Source organism: Physella acuta, unplaced genomic scaffold (genome assembly GCF_028476545.2).
Source record: "Physella acuta isolate Inbredline_101_S28 unplaced genomic scaffold, ASM2847654v3 ptg001012l, whole genome shotgun sequence".
NCBI lineage: Eukaryota > Metazoa > Mollusca > Gastropoda > Physidae > Physella > Physella acuta.
The window spans coordinates 112551-126795 of record NW_026732529.1 but is presented as its reverse complement, the minus strand read 5'-3'; the positions used below and the strand labels follow the sequence as shown (position 1 = coordinate 126795).

The 14245-nt window shown below is 35.2% G+C and overlaps 1 protein-coding gene across 1 annotated transcript; it reads left to right on the top strand.

Annotated features, from left to right (window-relative positions):
* Window positions 1–4469: 4469 nt before the first annotated feature.
* Window positions 4470–14182, top strand: LOC131954565 (protein kintoun). The gene is made up of 3 exons (XM_059318341.1): window positions 4470–6137; window positions 11187–11342; window positions 11694–14182. Exons 1-3 carry the CDS (start codon window positions 4470–4472, stop codon window positions 12906–12908), a joined length of 3039 nt encoding a protein of 1012 aa, XP_059174324.1. The 3' UTR covers window positions 12909–14182.
* The last annotated feature ends 63 nt before the right edge of the window (window positions 14183–14245 follow it).

The following is a 14245-nucleotide window of genomic DNA, read 5'->3' as shown; positions in this document are numbered from 1 at the left end:
CGCGACCCCTAGGTTTGATGCCTATCTAAAATAAACTGCGCTTTGCATACACGGAAAATGTGGACAAACCTTCTTGTGGTATGTGGGTGGGGGGGGGGGCTCACTTGTTTACGTCTAAACTAAAAGTGTCAGTAAGATTTGTTAAAATCAAGGAAATAAAAGGAAGTACTGACCACACTCTAACGCCCCTCCACCTGTTTTTGATGCCACCGTTAACATACCTTTGCCCTTCTCAAAATAAAGAATTTTTTTTTTTACCTTTCTCTGCATGCAGAGTTTTCTTTAGGCATATCTTCAAAGGTGTGAGGATAGCCTGGGGCACGTCAACCGCCCCCCTCCCCCACCCTGAAAATATATTTTTAAACCAGTGCCTACCCCCGGCCCACCGGAAATAAAACATTATCCACATATCGATTACAAATTGCCCCTAATCTAACTTGAATCTAAACCAAATCCTAAGAATAAAGTATAAAGTAATATTTAGGGTTAGATTAAGGATTGGTGCTACGGTAAGGGACTAACAATGTTTTAGGAGTGTTTCTACCCTTCGTCAATTACCTGATTTATTTATTTTACTTTCTGTCTTCGGGGTGCCGCGGGTGTCTTATTTCACACGAACCATCTGTAAAAGGATATAAGGAGGATATATCATACTATAGGGTAACTTGACAGGGGATAATTGCATTGGGAAGCCGTCAGCTGCAATTGCAGATAATGCCGTCAACGCTTCTACTTCAAAGACGACGCATACTGTCATGAAGACACAGACATTCATCTTTCGCACACCTCTGTATAATCTTAGTCAAGTGCAACACAGAGCTACAGAAATCCACCACGTAAAGAGGGGGGGGGGGTCGTCCATAAATGACGTCACATTCGTAGGGCAGAGGGGGAGGTCCGTAATTTTGTGACGGGGTGTGATGAGTGGGAGGGGGGGGGGGTTCAGATGGTGTGACGTCACTCTTTTGCATTATAAATAAACCGGGAGTGATTTCCCCTAAACTTTCTCGAATATTCTTATATAACAATACGGGGGGGGGGGGTGTGTTGGCAACTCGGGATATAGACATGATTTTTACTTATACTTTTTAAAATAGAAAAGAATCTCGTTGAAAAAAAAGAATTGCGCACCAAGTGAACGCTAAATAAGATGTGTATAATAGTACGGAATATTATTAGCACTTTATAAATTCACATTTTTAAAAAGAAATCGGAAATAGCGTAAATTACTACTTCCGGTCAGCGGAAATTACTCAAACTTTGACAGAAGGCAGATAAGTAGATCTTTTACTTACATGTGAAATTTTATTTATCTACCTAGAATAGTACTCAAGTTATAGGCTTTTGAACAATTCAAAGTAGAAAAAGTGCCACTTCCGGTTATCGGAAATCGCTGAAAAGTTGATACAGATCTACAAATTTGATATTATACTTACATATGAAATTTCATCAACCTAGCTGTAACGGTACTCAGGTTTTCGTGTTTACAGACACACATATTCACACAAAGAGACATACGGACGAGATCGCAAGATTATGTTTCTCCGACTCTGGAAGGTGTAAAAGTCAAATCTCGCCTTATTTATTTTTTTTTTTTTTTAATATTATAATATTTTTTTAACAATTGTATAAACAGTTAATGGAATTTTCTTCATATTCAAATCTCGCCTTAATTGCACGATAACATTAACAACAATAAGCCTATGAATAAACCCCATCATATAAATCTTAGGATATTTGTTATTTAGAAATGAAAAATGTAATATTGTAAACAGGTTTTTTGTTTTTAAACTACAGTCAAATGATAATTTTAACATAAATAAATATAAATAAGTGACACAAAAACGTATGCATTTTATTATAATCCGTAATAATATAAAACAAGTATTTGTTGTTTCATTAGATACACATGTCTTGGTATTTTTAACTAAATGTATAACAAAGTTATAGGTTAACCCCCTGTGCTGTTGAATTTGTAAATGGGAAGTAACCCAGATAAACCTTTTGCATACAATATTGAAACAATTGTAAACAGTTTTTAACATGTCGGTGCGTCAAAACATAATGAACAAGATTGTAATAGTTTATGTAGTGATTAAATAATAAAAAAAATCATAAGTGCAGAAATACTTTTAAAAATTTGTTTTGAATCTAATGTTTGCTATGTGTTTGTATTTGCTGAAAAAAAAATGTATTAAACCTTTAATGTGGCTTGTTGATTAAAGCCCTGATCTTTTCCCCAATGTGTGCGATATTTCATTATTTGGGTTTCATGTGTACCCACAAGGGAAAAGACTATTTTTGAATAGATATGAAGCAGGTAAAGTCGTCAATAATCATATAAGTTTAGCAATATAACGTCAATTAAGCTCTAATGTTGAATATTTAAATAGATCACTTGGTTTTGTGGGGTTATTCAATTTCGTAACAGTTGTTTACAAATAAAAGACTTGCCTTGTGTCTGTATGACGTTTGATAGTTTTTCCCGTTATATAGGCTTATAAAATAAGAGTCGAAATTGTGCTAAAATTTTCATTGTGTTGGTTGGAGCTTGCAAACTAAGACATTTGCTAATCTTTGCTTGCTTAATAAAATGAACTTACGTGCCTAATAATTACAATTGAATTGTCATCCTCATGTACACCGGTTGCATTATATTTTGCACAGCGGTTTTTTTTTTAAAAAATCATCTAGTTGATTAAAATCAGAGGCGTAGCTACCCATTTCGGCGCCCGAAGCGAACTATCAGTTTTACGCCCCAGCCCCCTCTCATTTATATATAGGCTATAGTTATTCGTGCTGAAAAACGCTCCCTCTCAGTTGAAAAGGCTGGTGGCGTTTTTTAACGGTCACTATCCCGTAACCTTTTTTTTTTTACTGCTGTAGTGTGCCACATAATTAATGTAGGAAACAATTAAATCATTTTGTGTAAATCTTTGTAGCCGTTTAATTTTTTAACTTCGACTGTATATAATTCAATAATTCATATTAAAATTACCTTTTTTTTTCATTTATTTCTACACAATTTTGGCGCCCCCTTAGGGTCGGCGCCCTGAACAGCCACCCCACCCTGCTACGCCTCTGAGTAAAACTTGTGGCAAAGATCTTGATATAATTATCAGCAAGTCAGAACGTTGTGTTTACCGTATATTTCTTGAATCGTTTTTATTTTGACAAACTTATCACTTTAAAAATAAACTATAAAACAAAACACAAATGAAATAAAATCCAAAACTAAGCTAAATAAAACAACATCCATGTAATTTAAAAAAAAAATCTTTCAAAAATATTCTTTGATATAATCTTGTGATTGAAAACGGACTCTAAACCTTAAACAACAACATCTTGACCAAGTCCCAGTCAATCTGCCAACACATCTTTTGCACTAGAGCACTCGACGTTTGTTTGTGGGTTACTTGACACATTTTAAAACCAACTATATGTGTCAAGCGTCAACTTTTGTGAAATAATATGTTTTTAATCAGCAAAAAAAAAAAAAAAAAAAAAAAAAAAAAAAAAAAAAATTGTAAACATCCCTCATTGGTACATTTGATTAATAGAGATAGGCAAATATTTTAAATTGAGTATCGATGACAGCTTTGATATGAAAGTATAGTAATATAATTTTTTTTATACTGTGCGTTTAAACTCCTAGCTTCCCAGTTTGGAAATCGCTGATTTATAATTTTATTTGATAATTTTGCTACATTAATTCAATTCTAAAGACAGTAGAAAATACGATTTTTTTTTGTGGTGTTTAAAAATTACGTGGAACAACCTAATGATGTCAACTACTGTAGCGTTGATGAAAACCTTTCTGATGAATACTTTGTGTTAGATAATTTAAAAGATATAAATAAACTTTTGATGTAAATATTACAAAAAAATTACTTATAATATATTGTTAAACCAACCCGTCGGTAGGAAAGTGAAATTTACAAATTTGTAAGTAGGCCCATATAAGAGAAAATTTGGGGCTTCTCTCCAGTAAGCCCCTCCCCCCACCTCTTAATTCGCCACTGCAAAAAAATCCAACTATGATTAATTATAAATAGTATTGCAGACTTTGTAGACGTTCTATAAATGCCCCCTCCCCTCCACACACACAACCCCTCTATGCTCACAACACCTTTCAATCTATCGCAATATTACATTAACAGTGATAAACCACTGTTAGATTCTCGCTAGTACATGCATCAATCCTTTTATTTATATTTCTTTAAACTAAAGTTTATGTGTAAGCTGTTTGTATTTTATAAATGAGTAGGCCTACAGGTAAACAGGGTGGAGCCGTATTATTCTATTAATCGAGTGTCTATATAATACTATATACTATATATATTACAACGACAGTGTCGTTGAGAATAGTGTAGGATCGGCTGATATATTGCAAGAAATCAGGTTAGTAACTTGGATCAGACTAATTCTCAAAGTTTATTTGAATAGTTTCCCTTAATTCACAACAACGCATGCGTCACTACGGTGTTGGCATTCCAAACAACATGGCTTCCGATCGTACATTTGATGATTTGAACCTCAGCAGAGACGAGGTTAAAAGATTAGGAGAGGCATTGAAAGATGAGCAATTTAGGAAACTGCTTGTTGAATATGCCGAGGAAATTTCGAATCCCGAGAACAGACGCAAAGCTGAGGAAGAAATTGCAATGCTGGAAAATGAACGAGGCATGAATGTGCAGTTTATTCACCCACAACCTGGGTATGTTTTGAAGACGACAGTCAACGGGACAAAGAAAGCTTTTATTAATATTTGTCAGAACGAAAAACTAGACAAACCGAAATCAAAAAAGCAAACTGGACCTAATGGGAAAAATGGGCTTATGTGGCAAATACCTCACTCATTTGCACCTCCCAAAGAAGATTTTGACAAAAACAAAAAGTTGTGTGAAGTTTATGATGTTGTATTTCATCCAGACACTTATCGAATGGCTATGTCTAATGAAAGATTTAAAAAGCTTGTTGAAGACACTGCCTTAGATGGAATCGAGCGTCAGTTTGGCGTTACTCTGGATAAAAAGAACATAAAGCGACCAAAGCTTAAATTCAAAGGAAAACCAACTGCTACCATAATGAGGGAGCGAAAAGGTGATGGTGTTCAATCCCAGCTTGCACCTGATGATATCCTTAACCAAATGCCTTATCCATATGACTCAAAGACTTCTTCAGAAAAGGCTTTAGAAAATGAAGTTAAAAACTCAAAGAAAAATTCTGTAAAATCTGAGAATGCAAAAAATGCAGGAGAAGACAGTAAATTTACGGAGCCAAAATACACATTGACTCATAGATCTGAATTAGACTTGAGTGAATATCGAAATGCGCCGGATGCTAAAACTTCTACCCGTCCAAAAGAACTTGTTATAAAAATTGAGCTCCCATTGCTGAAGACTGCTGCTCAAGCTAACCTAGACATATTTGAGAAAAGGCTAGTTTTAACGTCAGTGGCTCCAGCTGCTTACAAACTTGATCTCGCCCTTCCTTTTCCAGTGAATGAGGATGATGGCTCTGCTAAGTTTGATAAGACAAAGAAAACCCTCACAGTGACTCTACCTGTCATTCCTGATAAAACACCACCACTGCCTTATTCAGATGTTGATGAAAACAAATCATTAGTGACAGAAGTCACCTCTAGCGATGTTGACCCAGGAGAAAAATCTACTGAAAACAAAGTAGAGAAAATACTTCTCACACCAGAGGTCTTAACTACTCAACAAACAGATGAAACTCAAAGTACAGCGTATATTCAAGAGAAAGAAGAAATCAGAACCAACACGTCAAGTTTTCCACAGAATGTTAAATGGATTTTGCCAGATTATCAATTTTCTCAAGACAGAGAAACTGTATCATTTATTGTAACAGTTAAAAACGTTGAAGCAAAATCTATTAAATTGTCACATCCGTCACAGTCTGTCACTTTGCTGCAGCTCATGTCCTACGGCACTGGATGCTTTCCTGTGTACTACAGTCTCTATGTCAGGTTCTCAGAGGACTGTTGCATTTCTCCAGAGCATAGCAACTTGGACATAAGTGCTGATAATGTTGTGCTTGTTGTACTCAAGGAGAAGAGCAGTAGAGGCATCTGGGACAGCTTTGAGATCGGCATTGATGAATCTCAGCTGCAGGCAAGTGCAATATTTTAATATTTTAATCCTATGTAAAATGAGTGACCATATAGATAGCCTGATCACAAATAAAAAAAAGTATCAGGTACAGAAAACAATTACCTATTCAATTTACTAATTTTTAACTAATTGAAAAACATTTTAATGAAGGGTTTTAAAATCTTTAGCAATTACTAATTCATTCATTTTAAAAAATCCTTAATGCAATTAACAGATATTTAAGTGTAACAATCAGTTTTTAAATTTTAAAAGCTGTACTACTGTACTATAATAGCTCTGTAAACTTTGATACTAACTAACTGCAGTTATTTTTTAAAAATAAATTTTTAAAATTATTACATGATTCACATTGTCACTAATGCAAACAATGTTGCGTTGTTCCGTTGTGTATTTGTCCCTGTATAGCAAAGCAGATATGTCTTTACAGTATTATAACTATTACTGGACTTAAGTTAGGTCATAGAAATAACACTCTAGTATGTTAGGCTTTCAAAAGAGAATGTTGCTCAAGCTGCTGAAAAGTGAAATGTATCAAAAGAGAGTCGCTGCTTTTGCCTTGTTAAATATTGCCTTTTACACAACTTTCTCTCCTCTTTCTTGGTCATCATCTTCTCCTTTTAAAGCAATATCACCAGTTGGATGGTGATCACATTGAATCCATATCAGATGTCACTTACTCCCAATCATCCCTATTGCCACTATCCCATCTTATTTAATTTATTATTCACATTTGTTGAGCTAAATATAAAGTAAGCCTACTCATAATTGTAGTTGTGGGTCATCTATCAAGTTAATGTCCGTAATAATTTTTACTTGTCTTGCAAAATAGGCCTACTATACAGATAAGGTCATTTGCTAGCTAATAGCTTTTTGCACCTGAGTGAAGGATGCCCTTTTTTTTGGATCTATCAATCTAAATGGCAGATGAAGTATTCATCTGTTTCTGTGGTCTGAGCATGTGAAGGGATTTTGTAGCCAGCTATAGGTACTGTTTGCACACTAGACCAGGGTGCACTTATGTAGACAAACTGCATCACCAAGCCTTTCACACTGGCCATTATGCACTTCCTGAGTGTGACACTCTAAAGTAGACTCTCCTAATTGGAGCACCATGTTATCTATAGCTTGGTTTTTTTTCTCTTTTTTCTTAATTTTTTTAAAAAAAACTAGTGTTGTTGCCTATCTTAAAATTGTTGCCAAAGAGTATATTTTACACCATATGTTCCAAGTTTTGCAACATCTTTATCTGATGGAAAATCATTGAATTACTTAAGACTTAAGCCATCGTGTAACCAACATGTAAATGGAATGAGAGTTTTTTATTACATTATTTTAAAAATGTTGAGGTATTTCAGTATTTTATTGTCCCTAACTCATAGCATATTCATGCAGTTTTGTCCAATCGCTGCATCCTCTTTATTTAAAACGGACCCTCTTTGTTAAAAACTGACCCTTTTTTATTATTCATTACCTCATCATTTTCAACCCCGCCTCCCCCACTTCCTTGACCATGATAACTTCAGAATAATTGATTTTATTTGGTAGTATGCTAAGTTTAGTACTGTTAGAAATCGTTTGTTTCTCCGCGCATAGATTCTGGTAATGAAATGTACATAACGTTTTTCTGTTTATTTATGAGCGCTACACACTTTCACTCCCCCCCGCCTCCCCCGCATGACGTCATTTCTGGACGGCACAAATGTTTGTAAACGAGAGTTGCCCTACTTGGCTCACACGCCAGCTGCCTTTCTAGCGATTGAGGTCAGGTCACCAAGAGTTGAAGGTTGTTCCCTGGCGGATCGTCGAGGATGAGGTATTGCAAGGCCGTTTCTGTCGATCGATCGCTTTGTTTTTGTCATAATGACTCACGGGTCGGGGTTTATTCCAAAAAATATATACACACTATTTAAAAAGACATTTTCATAGATAGAAAGCTCGGGATAAAAATGTCATATTGTAATTGTAAGGACAACAAAAAATATATATGCCTATTTAATGATATAAAAATCTAGACTTTTAAATTGTGCTTTACTAATAACTGAGTAAAATTTCGAACTATAGGCCTATTTACTTAAAGGATTAAATTTTAAATAGGATGTAAATACATAAAGGCCTTTATTATATTTTTTTTTAAATATAGAGGACAGAGAAGTCTCCTTGACCTCTAACACTAAGGTCATAGCATGTCTGGTTCTAAAATCGGATGTCTCGTCAGTTATTTTATTACTTCTCCGTTTATTTGCAATTTTAAAAAAAAAGGAAGGTCTATCTGAGCAGAAAGTAGCTCAGCCGATGCTTTTGCAGTACTAATGAGTTAGACTAACGCTTATTTATTGAGCGCTTGCGGAAAAACCGAATATTTTCTAAAGCCAAAACACAAACAAGCGGGGTAAAAGGTAAAAAAAAAAACAACGAAAATTTAGCTGTGGGAAGGCCACGACACAAATAGCACGTCACGTGGTACAAGCAACGGTATTACGGGAAACGCCGAACATTCGCGTAGCTACTCGAGTCACTTGTATTATTTTTTTTTTCCACGGAGGTTGGTTGTCATTCGTTCTGAGGCTGTCGCGTCTCCTGGTCTACGCATTTGCATTTTCCCCAAGATTTCTCGTTAGACGAAATAATCAGATACTAATGCTGCAGTGAAGTTTGCGTTGGCTCCAAGACGTGATTTCATAAGTTTTACTCATAGCTGTTATTTACAAAGCCTGTCTGTGAATGCATCTTTTGCACGGCCACCAAAACATAAACAAGGACGACCTCTTTACACTTGTCTGTATAGAAAGTCACTCGTTCAAGCTCAACGAGCAGGGCTCTGCTTTGAGGTAAATAATGAATAGAATCTATAGACAACTGCTAGTCGTAAAGTTACGTTACTGTATAGTCTAGATCTTGATCTAGACAACTGGGCCGCTTTATATCAAACAATAAGATTATCTTGTGGCGGTTTACGCCCTGTCACAATAATAATATCAAGTATGCCATGGTGACATGACATTACACCAGAAAGAAAAATTGTGCACTTAAACAATTTAAATAGTGATAAGGTTTACACATGCATTTTAATTATAATTAAGCAGTAACTTATCATAGCTTAGTATTTTTTGACTGCATATTTGTGTGTGTAGGTTCAACTGATTTAGACCTAATGTTTACTTATATTTCTTGTAGCCTTTTTTATATGATAGCAATAGGCCTGTACTCAAGTCATTGGGGTAGGAGGATGTAGATTGTGGAGGTAGGGCTAACAATATGAATATATGTGACTATACTAAACAGAGATAAGGGCGGAGACTATGGATTAGGACAGTTTAGAATAAGATAATAATGAAAGACAGCATGAATTGGTGAGGTGCAGTCATTTCTGAAGGAGTTTTATTTACTGCACGGAAGTAAGTCTGATCCTGTCCTCATCATATATGCCTAGATTCTATAGAGTCTGTATTTGTTGGACACCAGTAGTGTTTGTACACATTTGAAGCCTCACCATCACAGGGGTAATGAGGTTTAGCCTTAACTGTTGTAGGCAATACAACTATGCACCACCTATCTGCAATCTGACATAAATGCATTTTTTTTTGTTATTACAAATAAAACATTAAGACTGGTATTCTTTACATTGACCTTTTTACACTAGTTGCATAGCTTTTGTATGAGTGAGCTATTCTGGCCTACCACTTAAAAAGCAAGATTGAACCAATCATCTTATAACTATCTTTTTTTTTTAAACTCTTAGCCATAGCATTCAGATTCCTGTGGTGATTGTAATAATAAACAATCATGGTAACATTCTGTTCTTGGTGTATGGCATGACAGATTTAAGGTCTTGTTATCTGTCTTAGGATGAAAGAATTAAGGCCCAGTTTATTGCAAGCCTCAACATTACATTATCAGCTGCTGTAGTTTTTATCTCTTGTTTGAGTTTGATTGTATGAAAACACTAAGCAGTAGCTACTGTAATATTGTTCAATTATTGTTCAAATAACCTAATAAACCATTTTCATTAACAAATGTTTGTAAACATGTTTTAGAATAGTTAGTCATAGAGCACTAAAGTCTAAAGCACACTGTAACTGACAGGTTGTGTGGCTTAATACAATTATTAGAATCCAAATTATGTTGTTCCTACACTGACACCTCTCCCTCTCCCCCCCCCCCCTCATCCACTCCCTTAAAAAATTTTAACATAGAATATTGCTCTTCATGATTTGTGCTATAAGTCTATTGGCTGTTTAAAATATAAATAAAGGCCTACTGCTGTTTTGCACATTGTTTCAAGAAGTGACCCCCACCCCCCCATAATTCCCATGCACAAGTTGTTTGACAAGATTTATGGATAACCCCTATCAAAAAGGTAAAGATTTATTGCTCCTAAAGGCTGTAGGGAGTCCCCGTCCCCCCATCTCTGCTGGTTCAGTGTAACAGTAAAGGGCTCATTCCTACATTGTGTTGTGATCTCTTTGGTTGTAGTTTACAAATCAATTTGGATGTAGGTCTAGTTGTATTGATGGGATTTTGTCACAATGTCAGACATTATTCATTCCCAACACAGCTACCATTATATTGACTTTTCAACAGCTGTTCAAATATGAGATATGACTCAGCTTTGCATTCAATGCCATGCTATGACTTGAAATCTTTTTTATACTTCCTTTTACCATATCTTTAAACATTTTTTTACCATATCCTTAAACTATTTTTACCATATCCTTAAACATTTTTAAAAAGCATTGACTTTATTCTCTTTTTCTATTAAGTTTTTGTTTTGAATTAAAATTAAATAATTAAGATAATTGTTAAATCTGAAAAAATGACACTTTGATTTTCAATTTTGTACTTAATAGCTGTGCACTGTAAACCACATAAATTTCCAATATAAAATCAATATTTGTATGTGCTCTACTGCAGCTAAATGTTGATACAAAAATAAACCTGACCAAAACTTAATGATTTAATCACATGATCACATTTAGTTGGTGGTATTGCTTTCTTTAAGAGGTTTTGGAATAAGAGCTAACCTAGCTGGTGCTTTTTTTTTTTCAACAGTACAAGCAGTTTCTTACAGAAAGCAATCTACAGAGAGAGTTATCAGAACTTGATAAGGAAGCCACAGAGGAAGCCAACATGCCCATCCAGGTTGAGATGATGCCTAGCCTCTCTGTGGTCACTATGAATGAGCACAAACTGACCATAGACATCAAGGTGAGTAACTTAAACAGAACTAATCTTTGGTCAAGTCCCTTAAAATACACTAAAAAGAATATAGTAAAAGATGAATTTAAAAATTCTGCCATCTGTGACCATTTGGTCAGTTACTTTTATCTCCTTTAACAAAGTCATAGTAGCTGGGAGTAACATAGTCATTTAATAAAGTTGTAATTAAAAATTGTTTATACATTTAAATATTCAATTATTTCTGCTGTTGTATATTTATTTAAAACATCTTAATATATTTGAAATAATTTTTTTGAGCTGCTGATTCATTTATTTTTGTTGTAAAATAATAGAACAATTTTTTTGACTTCCCCCCCCCCCCCCCCCCCCCCCCCATAGCCACCCAAAGGGAAGAAGCAAAAGTCAAAGGACATGCTTATAGAGGATGAAGATGAGGAATATGACCCTCCAACATCTGCTGAAATCCAAGTCATACACAAGCACCCTACTCCTAACCTGCACAGCATTCTGAAAACTCGCACACCTTCCGAATCAAGCGAGGAGGTCATGGCAGTTGACCCGGAGAGCCCTCGTTCAGAATCGGACGAGCTGTCCTCGTCCTTCAGCAAGAAGAGATCAGTATCTTTCAGCAACCACGTTGACCATGCTTCGTTCAAATCGTTCGCCTCCGTCTCCAGCATGACCCCAGCCCTGAAGAGCAAACGTCGCCGACAGCGCAAGCGTGATGAAAAAAGGCAGGGTCGGGTTCGTCGTACCAGCGAGGGCAACAGCAGCAGCGAGGAATGCCTGCACTCTGGAGATTCGTACTCCCTCAGTGAGGGAGAGATCACTGAGAAGGGGAGCAACAAGAATAGAATGGTCCTGTGCAGAGCTGTGTCAGACCCTGGCCCCAATATCTACACAGAGGAGTTTGAAACCAAGCCAGAAGAGAAGAAAAAGAAGAAGAAAGGAAAGAATGGTAAGAAGAAAGAAGAGATCTCAGGTGATTCCAAAGTGATACCACATTCAGAGAATGGGCTCGACTTTAGGACTAGTAATTTAGATAATGAGCCACGTGATGTGGTGGATGTTTCTTTGAATGAGTGCCAGGAGTTCGTTGAGAAGATGGAGACGCAAGATCAGAGTGAGGCTAAGGAAGGGGAGAGCACTGTGGTGGAAAATGGCGAGAAATCAGCCAGCAAGAGGAACAAGAAGATAATAGCTGAGATCAAGAACAAGATGGCTGGAGGTGATGCATCAAGGGATGTGGATGACAAAGGGTATGACAGTGATGATTATGTTGAGGCTGTGAGTTTGGTGGCCGATGAGTTGAGTGAGAAGGCAGTGATAACAAGTGCCACCACTGGTGGTGACGGTGAGACCCCAGGCAGCAAACACAATGGGGAGAAGGACGTGGATGATGAAGAGCGCTTTGACAAAAAAGAAAAGAATTCGGACCAAAATAAGTCAGATGGTGGTAGCAGCAGTGTGAGAGAAAAGTCTGATGTTGAGACCATGCTTAGCTGGGAGGAAGAGCAGATCAATGGAGAGCATGTGACTCAGTGCGCATTTGAATTTACAAACTCCATGATGTATGATCTTGATGTTGATTAAATGTGACCCCCTGTCTATTTTTTACTACTAGGGTTATGAACAGTTTTTATTTTATTGTTCATTTTTTTTCCTTATTTTATTTTGGTAAGGTAGATAATTGTGAATAAAGGGAAGTAAAAAAAAAATCTTGTTAGTTTATGGATAGCTTTTTTCTCTTAAATTATTTTATAAGTTTTAATTATTTATTATTATGAACTTAACTTTTTTCTTCAGTGAGTATAATTTAAAGGCCAGTGCTATTATTGTATGAATTTACTGGCAGCTTTAAAATTAAATAACTTGTTGAAACTTTTTAAAAATCCTTATTTGACCACACTGTATGACCACATTGCTTCAATAGCAGTAGCTGTTGTCTGTTAGCTTGAAATATTTAGCATAAGCAATGAGTACTTTAATTTTCAGACTAATATTTTGTTTTTGAATGTTGGGCAGTATTATCAAATTTTGTGTCAAAATTTAAGACAGATCTGATTTTTCAATAACCATAATTTTCAAAAATGTAATTCATTATTGCTGTTTTATTGAAACCACCTATTTAAAAACCACTCACATTTTAAATTTAATGAATTATTTTAGAAAAAAGCACATCTAAAAACCTTCTATATGTGAGTTTGTTAAGGTTTTTCTTAATATTTTATTCAAGCTTTTCTCATTTCTGGTCTATAATGTTTTAAAAATATTTTTTTCAATGAATTGTGTATTTAAAAAAAAACGCAATAAAATATTACACCATTAATATAAAATAATGCAATTAAAACAGGTTCAGCATTCTTTTAAATGAAAGGATTTATGGAACATTCAGGGATAATTTTGCCCCCTCAATAGTCTTCATATGTTACTAAATTTCCATCCTCATGTTGTTTATCCATATTGTTAAAAAACAATTTATTTTGCATAGAAGTGTCTCTTTTCATGAGTTTGTATTTTTATACACGTTTTATACATTAAGTAAATGTTGACCAAATAGTATACCTTTATATTGCTTGCATGTTAAATAACACCTGAATTTTCTTCTATTTGTTTGTGCTAGTTAAACACAAGTGCAGTAATGACTGTTACTACCTATGTAGGTGTTTGTGGTTTCATTTCTTTTACTTAAGGTTAATTAGGTGTGTTGGGTCACTTTTGATTTTTGCAGTAGGATGAATTGGCGTGTTGCAAATCACAATATTGTTTAGTTTGGAAGATGTTACTTCTAGTAAACTAATGGGTTATGATTTAACTCAAGTAATAAATAAAAATACGAATAAATTTGTTCTTGTGTTGTAATCATTTTGAGTATTCTTATTGTTTTATTATCCATTTAATGTAAAAAGAATGAGGTTTTACTGGATGAT